Source organism: Trichosurus vulpecula, chromosome 6 (genome assembly GCF_011100635.1).
Source record: "Trichosurus vulpecula isolate mTriVul1 chromosome 6, mTriVul1.pri, whole genome shotgun sequence".
NCBI classification, from domain to species: Eukaryota; Metazoa; Chordata; class Mammalia; order Diprotodontia; family Phalangeridae; genus Trichosurus; species Trichosurus vulpecula.
In genome coordinates, this window is record NC_050578.1 from 132,585,861 (window position 1) to 132,605,012 (window position 19,152).

At 39.1% G+C, this 19,152-nt stretch overlaps 1 protein-coding gene across 1 annotated transcript in view; it reads left to right on the top strand.

The window, feature by feature from the left end:
* LOC118852579 (sulfotransferase family cytosolic 1B member 1-like) overlaps window positions 1–16,569 on the top strand; it is a 30,427-nt gene extending 13,858 nt beyond the window's left edge. The window contains exons 5-7 of the mRNA XM_036762225.1: window positions 4,524–4,618; window positions 12,494–12,674; window positions 16,260–16,569. Of these exons, the coding sequence (XP_036618120.1) occupies window positions 4,524–4,618; window positions 12,494–12,674; window positions 16,260–16,372 (389 nt within the window). The 3' untranslated portion in view covers window positions 16,373–16,569. The remainder of the gene's footprint in view (window positions 1–4,523; window positions 4,619–12,493; window positions 12,675–16,259) is intronic.
* The last annotated feature ends 2,583 nt before the right edge of the window (window positions 16,570–19,152 follow it).

The window sequence follows — 19,152 nt, forward strand, 5'->3', positions numbered from 1 at the left end:
ATTCATAGCTCTACCAACAGCATATTAGTGTATCTGTCTTTCCATAACCCCCATAGCCCCAACTATTTCCATCTTTGTCAATTTGCAGGATATGAAGTAAAACCTCAAAATTGTTTCTCTTATTATTAGTGATTTTGACTTTTTTTTACATGGTTGTTAATAGTTCTCAATTCTTCATTTAAGCACTGCTGTTCATAACCTTTGACCACTTATTCACTGGAGATTAGTTTTTGTTGTTGTATATTTATGTCAATTCCCTATGTATCTTGTATATCAGACCATTATCAGAAATATTTGATGCAAAGAAATTTTTCCCAATCAACTGTTTCCCTTCTTTTCCTAGGTATATTAAATTTGTTTTTATTTTCATGTAATCGAAATTATCTGTTTTACATTTTCTTGTTGCCTTTGTCCCTTGCTTGGTGTAGCAAGCCTAACTATATCTTACTTGGCAAGAATTGTCTCTCTAGCCATATCTGTGCAAGATTCTTGATCTGATTCTCTGCTAATTTTTTGTGGTACAAACTTTAATATTCAGGTCATATGTGTATTCTTAGCTCTTTGTAGTAAATGGTATAAAATGTTGGTATAAACTTAATTTATGACAAAATGCTTTTCAGTTTTCCCAACAATCTTTGTCAAATAGAGAATCCTTTGTTTCAACAATCTTGCTAGCAGCTACTATGACTGTACAAAACCAATGACAACCAGCACACAGAATGCTGCAAGCCCAAGTTCTTTTGATCTGCTTTACTAAGGAAAGCAATGTTAAGGGGTTAACAATCTTACTTTAATACAGCATACAAATATCATTCACTCAGCTCAGGGGAAAAAGCCAGCACCCTGAACTTCAGAGCAAACACAAACAAATTACAAACATCAACAGACAGATCTTGTCTGATTCAAATCTCTATTCATAATTACCAGAGTTCAACAAAGTCCGAACATCGAGGTTTACAAACTGGAGGGCTCTTAACTACAGCTGCCCAGAGTCTCCACATCAGCACTCCACCAAGAGTGAGAGCCCTAAGCAAACCCTAAATGCCCTCTTTTTATGCACTCTTTAGCCGTCATCAAATGTCATCTGAGCAACAAGAACTTAAGCTCTTACTATTGGCTCTGGTCTTAGCAACTCCCATTAGGACCCTGAGGGCTTCACATTCATATAGGCTTAGCACCTAATAGATATGGGTTTGGGCCTGGGGCTTAGCACCTAATAAGACTCAATCAAAGATACTCAACTTAATTGATATTACACTCCACCCCTTCCAGGTTCCATGGCCTAACAAAAATCTAAATTAAATGGCCATGGATCCTAGAACAAATAGAAGCATTAAAGTAAGATTGTTAACCCCTTAACATTGCCTTCCTTAGTAAAGCAGATCAAAAGAACCTGGGTTTGCAGCGAGCATTCTTGTTGTTGAGCTCGTGTTGGTTTTTCACCCCCACAGCAGCTGCTAGCTGAATTGTTGAAACAACCTTCCCTGAGTAATTTGTGATCTCAGGTTAATCAAATATTGGATTATTTAGTTCAATTGTTTTTTATTCTTCCTTATCTAGCTTGTACCACTGATTTTTATTTCTATTTTTTAACTAATATAAAATAGTTTTGATGACTACTGCTTTATATAATCTAGTTTGAGATCCAGTAATACCACTCATGCTTCATAGCTAGTTTTTGGTCATTTCCCTTGAGTTTCAAGATCTTATATTCCTCCAAGCAAATTCTGTTATTATTTTTGACTAACTCTACAAAGTATTCACTTAATAGTTTAATTGATAAATCACTGAATCTGTAAATAACTTTAGATAGTATCATTTTACCAAATTGGCAAAGCCCATCCACGGCCACCTAATATCCCTCCAATTACTCATGTTATTCTTTATTTCATTGAGGAACATTTTATAACTATAAAAGTATAGGTCTTGAGTGTGCCTTGGTAGATTGATTCCTAGATATTTTATGAATTTTGTAATTACTTTGAATAAGGCTTTCCTTTCTATTATTTCCTTTTACATTTCATTACTACAATGCATAAATTGTCTTGGGACGGGTTTTTTTTGGGGGGGGTGTATCCTACTGAAGCTATTAACTGTCTCAATTAGTTTCTTTGCTTATTCTCTAAGGTTATCTAAGCAAATCATCATATTGTCAGCAAATAGGACTGTTTTGTCTCCTTTTGCCTATCTTTATCCTTTTAAATTATTTTTCTTGCCTTATTTCTATTGCTAACATTTCTAAAAGTATGTTAAATAATAGAGTATGAAGAGAACATTCTTGCTTTATTCCTTTATTTATTCAAAAAGTTTCCAATGCTTCCTCATTACACGTAACATTTGCTTTTGATTTTAGGTATTTCTAAAATCATATTTAAAAGTTCTTCTTGGTGTACGTATGGTTTTTAGCACAAATGAGTATTGTACCCCCAACAAAGGCTTTTTCTGCTTCTATTTATAGAATCATGTGGCTTTGAATGTCTTTATTTTTAATATGATTAATTGTGTCACAGAGATAATAAGTAGCAGAGATGGAATCTGAACCCAGGTCTTCTGGCTCCAGAATCATTGTACTTCTTACATCCTGCCTCCGATAATGTCTCTGGAATAGGAAGAAAAAAAATCATCCTCCTCTAAAAGGCCCTATAATGCCTATGCATAGTTCAGTGGGGAACTGGTAGATGGGATCTGGGGTGGTTGAGGGGAGAGGGTCCCATTGATCTTTAAAACTACATTTGTCTCTTAAAAGGATTTGGTTATCTTGTTCAATTTTTGAGAATAATTTGTGTAATATAGGTAATAATTGTTCTTTAAAGGTCTGATAGAATTCCCTGGTAAACCTACTGGACCCAGATTATTGTAATTTTTCACCCCTTTGGTAATTTCAATTTCCTTTTCTAAAATTAAATTACGATCCTATCTGACATTCTATTAATATATCTTTATACCTAATTCTCTATTTCTTAAATTCTCAGTTTTAATTTGTATTTTGTTAGTTCGATTTCCTCTTCCTTTTAATCAAGTTAGCTAGAGGTTTATCAATTTTCAATTCAATTTATCAATTTAATTCAATTTTCTTTTCAAAGTATCAGCTTTTAGTTTTGTTTATCACCTTTATGGTCTTTCTATTTTTCAATTTGCTCAGTTTTTCTCCAATTGTTGAGAGTTCCTTTTTCATGTTTATTTGGAGTTTGTTTATTTGTTAGTTTTCTAGTTTCTAATCACATATTCGGTTCATTACTCCTATTTTTTTCTACTGATAATGTTTGTCTCTGTTCACTTTTAATCATCTGACTTTTCTTTTCAAAGCATCATTTGGTGACAAATCCCAATTGTAGTTCTATGCACAAGCATGTGAAGTAATAATACAATCTACTGAACCAGATCCTGAAAATATTCTGGCCTTCCAGGAACTGATCAACTGCTCATAGAAGCTATTGCTGAGCTTAATAAAAAGAGTGGAAATGCAGGAAAATAATAAGTTTACTTCACTTGGGATCTGTCCATGCTAGAAAAGCTACAAGTGATTTTTGTACATTTCTTTTCATCTCTGCTTCTAAAAATATTCCCTGCATAGTTAGTCTTAATACAAATAATTACTATTCTCAGAACAATGCTAAGAAATCCTAAATGAATATATATATACATATATATATTATCCTTTCACTCTAAAATTTTTATAATATCCTTCCCATTTTTTCTTACTGTTAATAATGTGATGGGGAAAAATAGGAATAGGAACCATAATTACTTCATGACATTTTGATGGACTAATCACCCAATCACCTGGTGATCCAATAGTGGAAATTCCCCATCCTCTATTGAAGAAGAAATAAGATATAGCAAAGTATGTAAGGACATGGCAAAGCATATAGTCTCATTCACTGTAGTAGTAAATATTTGTGGTCCTTATATAAGAGATACCTGTAATCTTGTCTAAATGGTTATCTCAACCCTGAGTTTTGTTTAATTGGATTTATTTAAAAATTGTGAAATTGCTTGGCCATTTCCCTTTGCCTCCTGCCTTTGAACAGAGGATGTTTTCTTATTCTGATAATAAATCCTTCCAGTCACATTCCCAATGCTCCCCTTCTTGAATGACACCTCCCCATTCCACCTTCCCCTGTGAAATGCTTTATATATCTATCCTAAGCACCATGGAATGCATCTGATTGACTCTAAGCAGTCCTGAAAAGGTTTAAAAATTTTAAGAAGCTAAAACTGTTATCAGCAAGAACAGTCTTCCTTAGTGTGCTAATTAATTTCTTTACTTTCAACTTGGTGCCATACCTTTGACCCACAAAGATACTCCACTGATGGATAAGCTTCTCCCAAGAGTCCTATTCCTCTTGATCAAGAGAATCCCCCCACAATGTACACCCATACACAAATACTAAGCCAAAAAGTATCTAATTCAATGTTTTCAGTTGCCCTGGTGACCAAATATCAAAAAAGCTAATCAGATAGAAACATGGTTGGTTAGATGGATTCTTACAGAAACCACTTTTTCCTTTCTCTGGATTTAGTGTCCTATGGTTCCTGGTTTGCCCATGTGAAGAGCTGGTGGGATAAAAAGGAAACCTACCCCATGCTCTATCTATTCTATGAAGATATGAAAAAGGTAAAAGAGATTATGCACCACACTATGGCTGATTCCCCCTCTATACCATGGGGTAAGAAGGTTCATATCAATACATACTTACATTCTCTTCACTCGTTCACTGACTGGGGTGCTGGTCTGCCTAGCTATCATTTGTTTCCAAGCTTCCTCTTGCATACGTATGTTTCACTTATAGACATTCCAATTATTTTATGAACTTATGAAGTTTTGCCTTGGGCAGTTGGAAATCTTAGCTGATTATAAGAAACAACTCATACTCACAATATGGGTTTAAATGTAGCATGTAGGGTCTAGTCTGTTCTCCCAGAGTCAGACCCTGGGCATCCTCAGGGTTCTAGAGGCATTCTGAAGGGTTTAGTGGATATCTCTTCTCTAATTTCTTCTCAGGTCACATTCCCACTGGTTGTACTTCCCTCACTGTTCAGTGTCAGTGACTTAAGCCTAAACTCTATTTAATCTCATTTAGCTTTTGCTAATTTGCTAATCTGAACATTTGCCTTAAAATACACCAAGAATAAAAGTACAAAGTACAAACATTTCCCCCCAACATGTCAGAGGCACACTCTCTGCTATCACACCTCAGTCTCTGAGGAGAAAGGGCTCACACTTAGCTCAATTCTTATATAGCCTCATTCTCACCAAGTTCATATCTATATGTGCATGACTGTCAGATGAGTCCTCATCTCACCTACTTCTAGGCTGAGTCCCAAAGGTCACTCCATGCTCCTTTGCTATCAACACTGATCTGGCTGCAAAGTCCAGGTGTTGGGGCACCAGGATACCCCTTCCCTTTACCTGCAAAGAAAGAGAGGCAAAGAATCCAGGTCTATATTCAGTCAGTCACATAGCTGCTTCAATAGGATGGGTCCAAGGCTTCTCACCTTACACTATTGGCTCTCACCAGCTACTATCAGCAAAGACATCAAAGCAAGGTTAGAGCAGAAGAAACTGAGGCTGACTGGTGCCTTTTTGAATGATTCCACAGCCAAACAATCTCCTATTCACCATGTGGTTGTCCAACCAGAACCAGTTTCAAAATGTCTATATATAGTCCACAATCTCTCCTAGGCACTTTCATTATAGATCACCATGTCTCTCCTACAAGCAGACTCTTTATCCTCTCCATCAGGAGGAAAATTTTCATAAGCATGCTGATGTACTCTGGGAATTCACTGGGAATAGATAGATAGAGAGAGGGAGAGAAGGATAGATAGATGGGTAGACAGAGAGAGGGAGATAGACAAATAGATAGATAGATAGATAGGGATAGACAGACAGAGTGAGAGAGGGATAGATAAATAGATGGAGAGAGATAAGAGATAGATAAACGGATGGGTGGAGAGAGGGGGGATAGATAGATAGATAGATGAGGAGAGAGAGAGGAATAGATAGACAAATAGAGAGAGGGATGGATGGATAGAGAGATGGATGGATAAATAAAGGAAAATTAGGTCAACTAGATCATGCTTTTACATTGGGGTCTATTTTTAAAAATCATGTAACTTATTAAGTTTAGTCAAATAAAGAAGGCAAGTACATGGATGGATAGATAGGTTCACTCAGAGAGGGAGACTATGCATGCCACATACATATAAAGAAAACTGATAATAGAAGTGGTGACTGCAACTACAGGGAAGATACTTCTAGAAAGATAGGAGAATAAAGGTACTTTTTCAGGATTCTGTTGGACCTCGGTTAGACCAAAACTCCTCGTTAGGCAAAAGGGGATGGGGGAATTCATAGGAGGATATGAAGAAAGAGAAGTAAAATGAGAGGAAAAACAGTGTCTCCAAGCTACTCAGTCCTCAGAAAGAATATGCCCCTAGATAATAATTAAGTCAACCATAAGGGACAATAAAGCTCTAAACTAGACAGAGAAAGTATGAATTTCTTCCAAGCTAGCTTCAGGGAAAAAGAAAATCCTTTTGGGGATTTAGAAAAAGGTCTGAGGCAAATGCTAAAAAATGAAGGCTCCTCCACGTCAAAAGAGGAAGACAACAAATCATCTTTCAACCAACCAACCTCACCTGTGCTTTCTAATTTTTATATTCTCTTCCAAACTCCAAAATTCATAGATATTGATGCCTTTAATTTCCCATAGTAAGAATATGGAAGAAATTATATTAGTTGTATTATTTCTCATTCTGCCTTTTTCTGGCCTTGAAACCATGTTACTTTTCTCCAAAGCAAGTTAGCTTACTGCACATTAAAAAAAAATTTAGAAAAAATTAATTACATTCAAAGTCCCTGTAAAAGGGAGTGAAAGCATACAATGATAGCTGTTAGTCTGCTAAATACAGCATGACTGACCTCCCAGCCTTTTCCCGGGCCTACATAGTGTCCTGTTATCTTCTCCTGGTCCTGGTTTATCCTAGAATTTACAATTTATGTATTATTCATCAAAACCTATAGATGGAGTCTTCTCTACATTTTATGTTTCTTACTGTTAAGCCAAGGAATTTTAACAGCCAGATCTGAAGTCAGTGAGGTGAATAAACCTCTTCTTTTTTTAATTATAAACTTATTTTTTTATTTTTAGTTTACAACACTCAGTTCCACAAGTTTTTGAGTTCCAAATTTTCTCTCACTCCCTCTCCTCCCCCCTCCTCCCTAAAACAGATGTAATCTGATATATGTTCTACATATACCTTCACATTAAAGTTATTTACACAATAGTCAAGTTGTAAAGAAGAATTATAACCAATGGAATGAATCATGAGAAAGAAGAACAAAACCAAAAAAGAAGGGAGAAAAAGAGAGCAAATAGTTTGCCTCAGTCTGCATTCAGACTCCATGATTCTTTCTCTGGATGTGCATAGCTTTTTCCATCATGAGTCTTTTGGAGCTGTCTTTGAACTTTGTATTGATGAGAGGAATCAAGTCTATCAAAGTTAGTCCTTACAGATACCAAGTGTCTGTTATCATGTATAATGTTCTCCCAGTTCTGCTCCCCTCACCCAGCATCAGTTCATATAAGTTTTTCCAGGCTATAATGAAGTCCATCTGCTCCTCATGGATAAGCCTCTTCTTGAAGGATGAAAATGATGTAGTCCAAGGGAAATCCTTCAACCTCACTTTGAGAAACTTCTCAAATTCTCCTATTCCTTTTTGGTAGGCACCTAGGAGGGCAACTAGGTGGCGCCATGGAGAAAACACTGGGTCTGGACTCAGGAAGACTCCTGTTCCTGAGTTAAAATTTAACCTCAAATAATTACTAGCTGTGAGACCCTGGGCAAGTCACTTAACCCTATTTGCCTCCGTTTTCTCACCTGTAAAAGGAGCAGGAGAAGGAAATGGCAAACCACTCCAGTATCTTTGCAAGGAAAACCCCAAATGGGGTCACAGAGTGTCAGACATGACTAAAATAATTCAACAACAGCCACTCGGGACCAATTAAATAGTGAAAGGCACCACTCAAGAACATTATTATGGATCTTTTTTTTTTCTTTAAGAAGTAGCTAGTGGCACAGTGTATAAAGCTTAGAGTTAGGAAGCTCTGAGTTCAAATCTAGCCTCAGACACTTACCAGCTGCATGACCCAAGGCAAGTCACTTAATCTGTTTGCCTCAGTTTCCTCAAATGCAAAATGGGGATAATAATGGCACCTACTTCTCAGCATTGTTGTAAGGATCAAATGCAGTAACATTTGTATAGTGCTTAGCATAGTGCCTGGCACATAGTAGGTGTTTTATAAATTCTTATTCCCCTTTGTGCCCATCATGAGTACTGCAGTGAACATAGCCACCTTTGCCATATATTATAATAGTTTCAATTCTTAATTATGCTCCCTCAGATTCAGTCTATAGAAGGTGGGCCATAGAGAGCCTTTTGTACCCTGTTTGATCACAGAGGGTGGGGTAGTTATGACTGCCAGGGAAGTATAAACAAGTCTGAATCATTCCTCATCTGTAGACAGTGAGCAGCTTCTGTGCCAGGTGGAGAGTAATCTAACCTTTTCCTTTTTTACATGCCTGATGGGCAGAAAGACAAAGAGAAAATTCAGAATTCAAGTGGAGAAAACAAATAAACATATTCAATTTTCCTCCTCACATTCTGATCAAGCTCCTACTGCAGTCCTTTCCCTTGGTCTTTAAGAAATGCAACAAGATCAAATTGCCAGACAATCAAACACCTGAGTGCAGTCACACAGGGTCCTCTCCGCTTTCCATACCCAGCCTCCATCCTTGAAGAAGAACAAATTCAAAGCCCTTGCCCCGACAATAGAGTCAATTATTTATTTAGATTTGGACTTGGTGAGGAGAGGAGGGGCAGAGGACTAGGAACAGACCATTTCAATTATAAATCACTAGGGCTGATCGTATTCCTTCTCTTTCTCCACTTCCTTCTTCTTGGTAAAGAAAGAGAAAGGAGGCCAAGATGGCGTCTGGTAAGCAGGGACTAGAGTGAGCTCCGTTACCGAGTCCCTCCAAAAACCTATAAAAAATGGCTCTGAACCAATTCTAGAATGGCAGAACCCACAGAACAGCAGAGGGAAGCAGGGCTCCAGCCCAGGACAGCCTGTATGGTCTCTGGGTGAGGTCTATTCCACACGGAGCTGGGAGCTGGGAGCTGGGAGCTGGGAACGGAGTGCAGCAGAGCCCAGCCTGAGCGGCATGGAACAACCAAACTTGGAGTCGGGCGGATGGGGCCCCTAGCGCCCTGAATATGTGAGCTGCGGCAGTTACCAGACCCCTCGACCCACAAACACCAAAGACTTCGGAGAAGGTTGGTGGGAAAAGCTGCGGGAGTGGAAGGAGTTCGAGGTTCGGCTTCCAGCCCCAGGGGCAGCAGAGGTGGGGCAGCTACAGCTGTTGTTACTTCCGGCTCCAGGCCCACCTGGTGGGAGGAATTAAGTGGCGGATCAGAGCAGGAGTGAAGAGCCTGCCGAAGATCTAAGCCCAGTTCGGGTTGGGGGTTCTTGGGGAAGGAGCAGTGCGGGTCTGACAGAGCTGGCACCTCTCCCCCAAACGTAGAACATAGAACTCGTTAGTCTACAAGCAGTCATACCCCACTGAAAAACTCAAGGGCCAAGTTAGTTGGTTGGGAATATGGCCAGGAAGCGAAAATGCGCCCAGATTCAGTCTCAGACTTTGGATTCTTTCTTTGGTGACAAAGAAGACCAAAACATACAGCCTAAAGAAGACAACAAAGTCATAGAGCCTACAACAAAAGCCTCCAAGAAAAACATAAACTGGCCCCAGGTCATAGAAGAACTCAAAAAGGATTTGGAAAAGCAAGTTAGAGAAGTAGAGGAAAAATTGGGAAGAGAAATGAGAAGGATGCGAGAAAACCATGAAAAACAAGTCAATGACTTGCTAAAGGAGACCCAAAAAAATACTGAAAAATACACTGAAGAAAACAACACCTTAAAAAACAGACTAACTCAAATGGCAAAAGAGCTCCAAAAAGCCAATGAGGAGAAGAATGCCTTGAAAGGCAGAATTAGCCAAATGGAAAAGGAGGTCCAAAAGACCACTGAAGAAAATACTACTTTAAAAATTAGATTGGAGCAAGTGGAAGCTAGTGACTTTATGAGAAATCAGGATATTATAAAACAGAACCAAAGGAATGAAAAAATGGAAGACAATGTGAAATATCTCATTGGAAAAACCACTGACCTGGAAAATAGATCCAGGAGAGAAAATTTAAAAATTATTGGACTACCTGAAAGCCATGATCAAAAAAAAGAGCCTAGATACCATCTTTCAAGAAATTATCAAGGAGAACTGCCCTGATATTCTAGAGCCACAGGGCAAAATAGAAATTGAAAGAATCCATCGATCACCTCCTCAAATAGATCCCAAAAAGAAATCTCCTAGGAATATTGTCACCAAATTCCAGAGCTCCCAGATCAAGGAGAAAATACTGCAAGTAGCCAGAAAGAAACAATTTGAGTATTGTGGAAACCCAATCAGAATAACCCAAGACCTGGCAGCTTCTACATTAAGAGATTGAAGGGCTTGGAATGCGATATTCCGAAGGTCAATGGAGCTAGGATTAAAACCTAGAATCACCTACCCAGCAAAACTGAGTATCATGTTCCAAGGCAAAATATGGACTTTCAATAAAATAGAGGACTTTCAAGCTTTCTCAGTGAAAAGACCAGAACTGAATAGAAAATTTGACTTTCAAACACAAGAATCAAGAGAAGCATGAAAAGGTAATCAAGAAACGGAAATTGCAAGGGACTTAGTAAAGTTGAACTGTTTTGTTTACATTCCTACATGGAAAGATGATGTGTATGATTCATGAGACCTCAGTATTAGGGTAGTTGAAGGGAATATGCATATATATATATATGTATATATATATATGTATATGTTTATGTATATATATAAGTGAATGTGTATGTATGTATATATCTATGTGTATATGTATGTATGTGTATGTATGTGCATATATATATATGTGTGTGTTTTATATATACATATATATGTAAAAGAGAGAGAGCAGACACAGGGTGAGTTGAAGATGAAGGGAAGATATCTAAAAGAAATAAAATGAAATTAAGGGATGAGAGAGCAACATACTGAGAGAGGGAGATAGGGAGAGATAGAATGGGGTGGATTATCTCGCATAAAGGTGGCAAGAGGAAGCAGTTCTGTGGGAGGAGGGGAGAGGGCAGGTGAGGGGGGAATGAGTGAACCTTGCTCTCATGAGATTTGGCCTGAGGGGAAATACCATACATACTCAGTTGGGTATCTTACTCCACAGGAAAGGAGAGAGAGGAAGATAAAAAAATAAAATAAAAGATGGGGGGGATGATGGAGGGGAGGACAGAGGGGGGTGGAGGTAATCAAAACAAACACTTTGGAAAGGGGACAGGGTCAAGGGAGAAAATTCAATAAAGCGGGATGGGTTGAAAAGGAGCAAAATGTAGTTAGCCTTTCACAACATGAGTATTGTAGAAGGGTTATACATAATGATACATGTGTGGCCTAGGTTGAATTGCTCGACTTCTTAGGGAGGGTGGGTGGGAAGGGAAGAGGGGAGAGAATTTGGAACTCAAAGTTTTAAAATCAGATGTTCAAAAAAAAAAAGTTATTGCATGCAACTAAAATATAAGATACACAGGCAATGGGGCGTAGAAATTTATCTTGCCCTACAAGAAAGGAAGGGAAAAGGGGATGAGAGGGGAGGGGGGTGATAGAGGGGAGGGCTGACTGGGGAACAGGGCAACCAGAATATAAGCCATCTTGGAGTGGGGGGGAGGGTAGAAATGGGGAGAAAATTTGTGATTCAAACTGTAGTGAAAATCAATGCTGAAAACCAAAAAAAAGTTTAAGAAACAAAAATACTACAAAACTGAAAAATATAATAATTGTGAGTTAGGCTTCAAAAAAAAAGAAAGAGAAAGAGAAAGGAGGAAAGGAAGAGGTAACTATGCAGAGAAATCTACAATTAATAAACATACCTTGGCAGAGAAGTACTAAACTAGAGGGGCAACTTAAGATATATTTTCAGAGTCATTGTGTAGATTTGGCAGCTAGGTGGCACAGTAGATAGAGCACCAGGAAGGCTCATCTTCCTGGGTTCAAATTCAGACACTAGCTGTGTGACCTTGGCAAGTCACTTAACCTTGTTTGCCAAGAAAACTCCAACCCTAACCCTAACCCTATTCTCCATACCTGGCCAGAGGTAAGGTAGGGCCAGCAAGCAACATCCCATCAGTTCCAATTACCACCATTTGGCAAAGGCAACCCCACAAAAGTCTTCAAGGGAATGGGGAGGGGAAGGACACCTAGGGATCCAATGTATTCCTTGACCCCCAATCCTCTCTTCCATCATCTCTCCCTGACATATTCCAGAAAAAAAACATTCACCAAACTACTTGGCATACTAGCTTCCTTGAAATCTCTCTCTACCCATTAACAGAACCCTAAGAAGGAAATTGAGAAGGTGATGCAGTTCCTAGGGAAGAACCTGGATGAAGAGGTCTTGGAGAAGATCCTCCATCATACCTCATTTGAAATGATGAAAAATAATCCCTTGTTGAACTTCACGAATATATCGAGTAAAATGATGGATCATGAAGTTTCTTCTCACCTGCGGAAGGGTAACAATTTTCCTGAGATTTCCAATCACCCTTTCTGTGCTCTCATTGCTTGTTGTGTGGGGAAGAAATGATAATAATAATGTCACCATCCTCATCATCATTATTATAGAGGTTAGCATTTATATAATGCCACCGCACATCACATGCCAGGCACTGTGCTAACTGCTTTATAAATATTATCTCACTTGATCCACACAACAGCCCAGGGAGGAAGGTGTGATTTTTCCTCATCTATTTTATAGATGAGGAAACTGAGGCAGATGGAAGTTAGGTGTCTTTCCTAAGATCAGGCAACTAATTAAATGTCTGAGGGAGGATTTGAACTTCTCCTCCTCTGCCCTCCCAGATGCCTCCAGACACAGTTATTCTTTTTTCTAAGTCAGGGATTCCACGCTTTTATTCAGTCCCTATTCCATTTTGGCTTTCAGTAAATCTTACCATACCCTCAATTTAATATGAAAGGAAATCCATTCTAAAGTTTATTGAACCCATGCATATAAGAAAGAAACTAAGCTTCTCATATCCCTGGGGGCACATGTATTCCAGGTTGGGGAACCCTGATCCATTCAAAGTGGTGGCCAGATTAATGTTTGGTGGATTTGTTTGGGTTGTTTTGTTTTGTTTTTTAAAGATAGCAAATTGAGACTTTTGATACATTCTGACCTAGATTTCTCCCTCACTAAAACACTTTGGTTTAAGTCACATCATATAGATGACAAATCTATGACAATCTGGATTTATAAGACAAATCAACTAAAATTGGTTGATTATTTGCTTTACCTGAGGATTTTTTAAATAGCAACTCTCCTAGCGCATTTTCAAAATGTTTTTATTTACAAAAACTTTATTTATACTAAACTTTTCAAGGTTGGTAGTTTTTCTGACGTAATAGGGAAATCATGGAACCATAGAAATAGAGACTTGGAGCAAACCTCAGAGATGGTGGCATGGTAAAACCCTTCCCCAGGGTATAAATCCTACTTTGTATATCCCCAACAAACAGTCATCCAATCTCCACTCCAAGACCTCTGCTGAGGGAAAACAGATTCTATAACTGTTTTGGTTTTTTGTTAGGCTAAAATCTGTCTCCCTGGGATATCAAGGTTATGCTAGGAAATGTTAAATAAGCAAGCTGGAGTAGAGGAGAGGAGTGTAAAGAAATGTAGGCAAGCAAACATTTACCTTTAATCTACATTATAAACTATTTATTAAGTCTAGGCAATTAATAAAACAATACATCAAGCCCTGATATGTAGTGATTTTCATTCCTGAGGTGGAACTGCTCATATGGGCAGCTGGGTGATGTAGTGGATAGAGGAGGACCTGCCTGGAGTCAGGCCTGAGTTCAAATCTGATATTTGACACTAGCTGTGTGACCCTAGGCAAGTCACTTAACCTTGTTTGCCTAATTTTCCTCATCTATAAAATGAGCTGCACAAGGAAATGGCAACCACTCCAGTAGTCTTCCAAGAAATCCCAGATGGGGTTGTGGAGAGTCAGACCCATCTGAAAGGGCTCATATTGAAAATTTAACAATGGGATCTCAAAAGCCAGTTCAAGCTGGCTCCTGAATGACCCTCTGTGTAATTTCTACCTATTGTCCCTAATGCCAAATCAGGAGCTAAGCAGACAACGCTTTAAATATTTGAAATTTGTTAGTGTGTCCCCCAACCCCATGACAGTCAAGTGTCCTCTTCTCCAGGCTAATCATTCTCATCTCCTTCAGCCAAGCTCTCACATGCCACAGGTTCACCATCCTGTCACCATCCTGGTCACTCTCCCCTGGACACACCTTCCAATTTGTCAATTTCCTTTCTGAGGGGGAGGGGTACCCCGGACAGACCACAATACTCCAGAAGTGATCCGACAAGGGCAAAGTACAGAAGGACAGTCACCATCTTTCTGTTGATTCCACCTAATATTGCTGCTTTTGGGGGACAGGGAGCCGCCACATCACAGTGTTGATTCATATTGAAACTACAGCCCATAAAGATCCTCCAGTTGGGGTTTTTTTTTTCCTTTTAACATGAATTGCTTTCATGATTCCATCCATGGGCAAGTAACTTCTTAAATCTTTGTGCAGAACATTACCTTTACCTGTATTAAATTCCACCTCTTTAGTTTCAGTCCACCATTCTGGATCTTCATGGATCCAAATCCTTCCATCTGATGGATTAGCTCTCCTCAGCTTTTTGTCATACAAGTTTGATGAGCAAGCCATATATGACTTCATCCAAGGAATTAATAAAGATTTCAAACAGAAGAGGGTACTGTATAGAAAAGACTCAACATCTAGACCCCCTTCTCCAGCTTGATATCATTTTAATAAACACCAATCTTTGGACTGAGGCACTCAATCTGAACCCATCTAATTGTACCCTACATCTCCTCCATCACAAGGATCTCATGAAAAAAAACTCATCAAAAGCCATATGTAGGATCTCATGGAATTGTTGGTTGTCCTTCATTCTTTTTTTCCAGAGGGGGAAAGGCAGGGCAATTGGGGTGAAGTGACTTGTCTAAGGTCACACAGATAGTGAGTGTGCCAAGTATCTGAGGCCAGATTTGAACTCAGGTCCTCCTGACTCCAGGACCGGTGCTCTACTCACTGCACCACCTAGTTGCCCCATCTGTCCTTCATTCTTGAAGAGGATCAAGGACATCAGAAAGGTCTTGACTTGCAAGTGAATTGAATTTAAGTAAGGCAGGGCTGTGCAAAGTCACCAGCCTCACTCTCTCCTCCCGTCAAAAGTCCTATGCAGGATCTCATAGAAAACACTCTGTCCAAGGGAAGAGGGCAGTAGAAGGCAGCATGGGCTTCCCCTTTCTCTGCCTGTAGATGTTGCTAGAAAACTGTTGATAGATTCCAGCAGCTGTCCTTCTCCGGTCAATCAGCAAAGCAGAAGGTCTCTTGCAAATTCCCAGCAAAGAAACTGACCAGTGGCACTTTCAGTGGGAAGCCCTTGTACCTCTCCTGGGCTGGGCTCACTCTCTTGCTTCTTCTGTTTGTCACCTCTTCCAACACCTTGTTCTCAAAGCGTTTTCTCAAACAAGCTCGTGATTCAAATCAGAGCCTCCAGCTGGCCAGAGACCCATCTTGACCTTTTGAGATAAAACTCAAGGATTCTTATAGAGGCAGCTAGGTGGCCCGGTGGGGAGAGGGCTGGACCTGGAGTCAGGAAGACCTGAGTTCAAATCTGGATATAGGGGCTTCCTAATTGTGTGTCCCTGAGCGAAGCATTTTGTCTGCCTCAGTTTACCCATTTAATGGGACTAACAATAGTACCTACCTCCCAGAGTTGTTGTGAGGATCAAATGAAGTAACGTATGAAAGCATTATATAAACCCTTGATTCTGCCCCCATTCTGTGCTTGGAGAGTTGACTTTTTGAGTTGTTGGTCACCTGCTTATGTCAGACAAGAGAGAATGGTGCAGAGGTATGAAAATAAATTGGGAGATTTTCCAAAGCTCCAAGGCATACCACCCACACTGGTTCATAACCTGTTCCTTTTCTAAGACCTCACAAACAATTGTCAAGACAGAAATGGCTTGGAAATTTCATTCCCTTTCTTTTCTATTTTCCAGGGATTGTTGGTGACTGGAAGAATTACTTCACGGTGGCCCAGAATGAAATATTTGATGCAATATATGAGAAGGAAATGGCCAGAACCACACTAAAGTTCTGTACAGAGGTCTAAGGGGACCTGACTCTCAAACTTGTGTTCCTGCATTATAAGTTGAAGGCACCTGTGGTTAAACACAACCCCATCTGCACTTGGTGGGTCTTCAGTGCCTCCTACCAGTTTCTTATGCCCTTTTTATATCCTTGTCAAGTCCCTCTCACGAAAGGAGAATATAAATTTTCACTTGTCTCTTGCCCTGATGGCTCTGAAAATGGTATACACCCCACAATTATTTTTCTCTGCCCTCTGTTCTTCTTCCTCCTCCTCTTCTCTCCTCCTCCTCTTTCTTTTCTTCCTTATTTTTCCCTTTCCTCTTTGTCCTTTCTTCTTTCTCCTCCTCCTCTTCCTTCTTCTAATAAAGGGAGAGGAGAGGGGAGGGAAAGGGAGAGGGAGAATGAACCTGGCAGCTAGGTGGTGCAACAGATAGAGTGCTGGCCGTAGAACAAATCCAGCCTCAAACACTTACTAGCTGTGTGACCCTGGACAAGTTACTTAATTCGGTTTGTCTTGGTTTTCTATCTATAAAATGACCTGGATAAGGGAATGGTGAAACCTCTCCAGTATCTTTGCCACTAAAGCAGGCACTGTGCAGCACTTAGAGCTTGATCAGACATTAAAGACACTGAGGTCATCCATTGCATCTGGAGCCATCACCAATCACCTTGACTCTGACCTGCCACTGGCCTGTGATTCTGGAGGAGATAGTGAGGCTGGTGACTTCATGTAATTCTGCCTCACTTAAATCCAATTTACATACAAATCAAAAGACATCACCCATACCAATGTGCAAATTTGGAGAATCCACCCCAAATGTTTGCATGGACTATTTGTGCCCGACCTGTGGTAGAGCATCCCAAGCTCATTTTGGTTTGATCAGCCACAGTCAGACACACTGTGACTTAACTCTAGCATAGTTATGTCATTTTGATCCTCTTTGAGGACAAAGGACAACCACCAACCATATGACCAATGAAGCCCAGCAGCAAAAGATAGAGAAATTCTATTTAAAATAATTGTAAACAACATGAAGTACTTGGGAGTCTATCTGCCAAGACAAACCCAGGAACTACATGAACACAATTACAAAATGCTTTTCACACAAATAAAGTCAGATCTAGACAACTGGGAAAATATTAATTGCTCATGGGTGGGCTAAGCCAATATAATAAAAATGACAATTCTATCTAACTAATTTACTTATTCAGTGCCATACCAATCAAACTACCAAAAAATTATTTGATAGGGTTAGGAAAAAATAACAACAAAATTTATCTGGAAGAACAAAAAGTCAAGAATATCAAGGGAATTAATAAAAAAAAATACAAAGGAAGGTAGCCTAGCAATACAAGATCTCAAACTATATTATAAAGCAGTAACCATCAAAACTATCTGGTACCAGCTAAGAAATAGAGTAGTGGATCAGTGAAATAGATTAGGTACACAAGACCCAGTAGTAAACCAAGAGTGACTTAGTGTTTGATAAATCCAAAGACCCTATCCTTTGGAATAAGAACTCACTATTTTACAAAAACTTCTGGGAAAACTGGAAAACAACAGGGCACAAACTAGGTATAGACCAACATCTCACACCGTATACCAAGATAAGGTCAAAATGGGTATAAGATTTAGACATAAAGGGTGATACCATAAGCAAATTAGAAGAGCAAGGAATTGTCTACCTGTGAGGTCTATGGAAAAGGGAAAAATTCATGACCAAACAAGAGATGGAAAGCATTACAAAATGTAAAATGCATAATTTTGATTAAACTAAAAAGCTTTTGCACAAACAAAGCCAATGCAACCAAGAATTGAAGGAAAACAGAAAGCTGGGAAACAATTTTTACAGCAAGTATCTCTGATAAAGGCCTCATTTCTCAAATATATAGAGAACTGAGTCAAATTTATAAGAATACAAGCCATTTTCCAATTATAAGTGGTCAAAGGATATGAACAGGCAATTTTCAGAGGAAGAAATCAAAGCTATCTATAGTCATATGAAGAAGTGCTGTATACCACTTTTCATTAGAGAGATACCTCCTGCCTCCTATTAGATTGGCTAATATGAAAAAAAAAGGAAAATGTTAAATATTGGTGAGAATGTGGGAAAATTGGGACACTGGTGCATTGTTGGTGGAGTTGTGAACTGATCCAACCATTCTGGAAAGCTACTTGGAACTATGCCCAAAGGGCAACCAAAATGTGCATAGCCTTTGATCCAGCAATACCACTACCAAGTCTGTATCCCAAAGACATCATAAAAAAAGGGGAAAGGATCTACATGTGCAAAAATATTTATAGAAGCCCTTTTTTTGGTGGCAAGATATTAGACATTTGAGGTGATGCCCATCAATTGGGGAATGGCCAAACAAGCTATAGCATATGAATGTAATGGAATACTACTGTGCAATAAGAAATGATGAGCAAGCAGATTTCAGAAGAACCTGGAAGGACTTGTATGAACTGCTGCAAAGTGAAATGAGCAGAACCAGGAAAACATCACACACAGTATCAGCAACACTGTATGATGACCAACTACGAAAGACTCAGCTCTTCTCAACGACACAATGATCCGAGACACGTACAATGGAAAATGCTATCTACATCCAGATAAAGAAGTGTTGGACTCTGAATGCAGATTGAAGCATGCTTTTTTCACTTTATTTTTTTCATGGTTTTTTCCCCTTTTGATCTGTTTCTTCTTTTACAACTGTGACTAATATAGAAATGTTTTACATAATTGCACATTTATAGCCTATATCAGATTGCCTACCATTTTTAGGAAGAGGAGAGGGGAG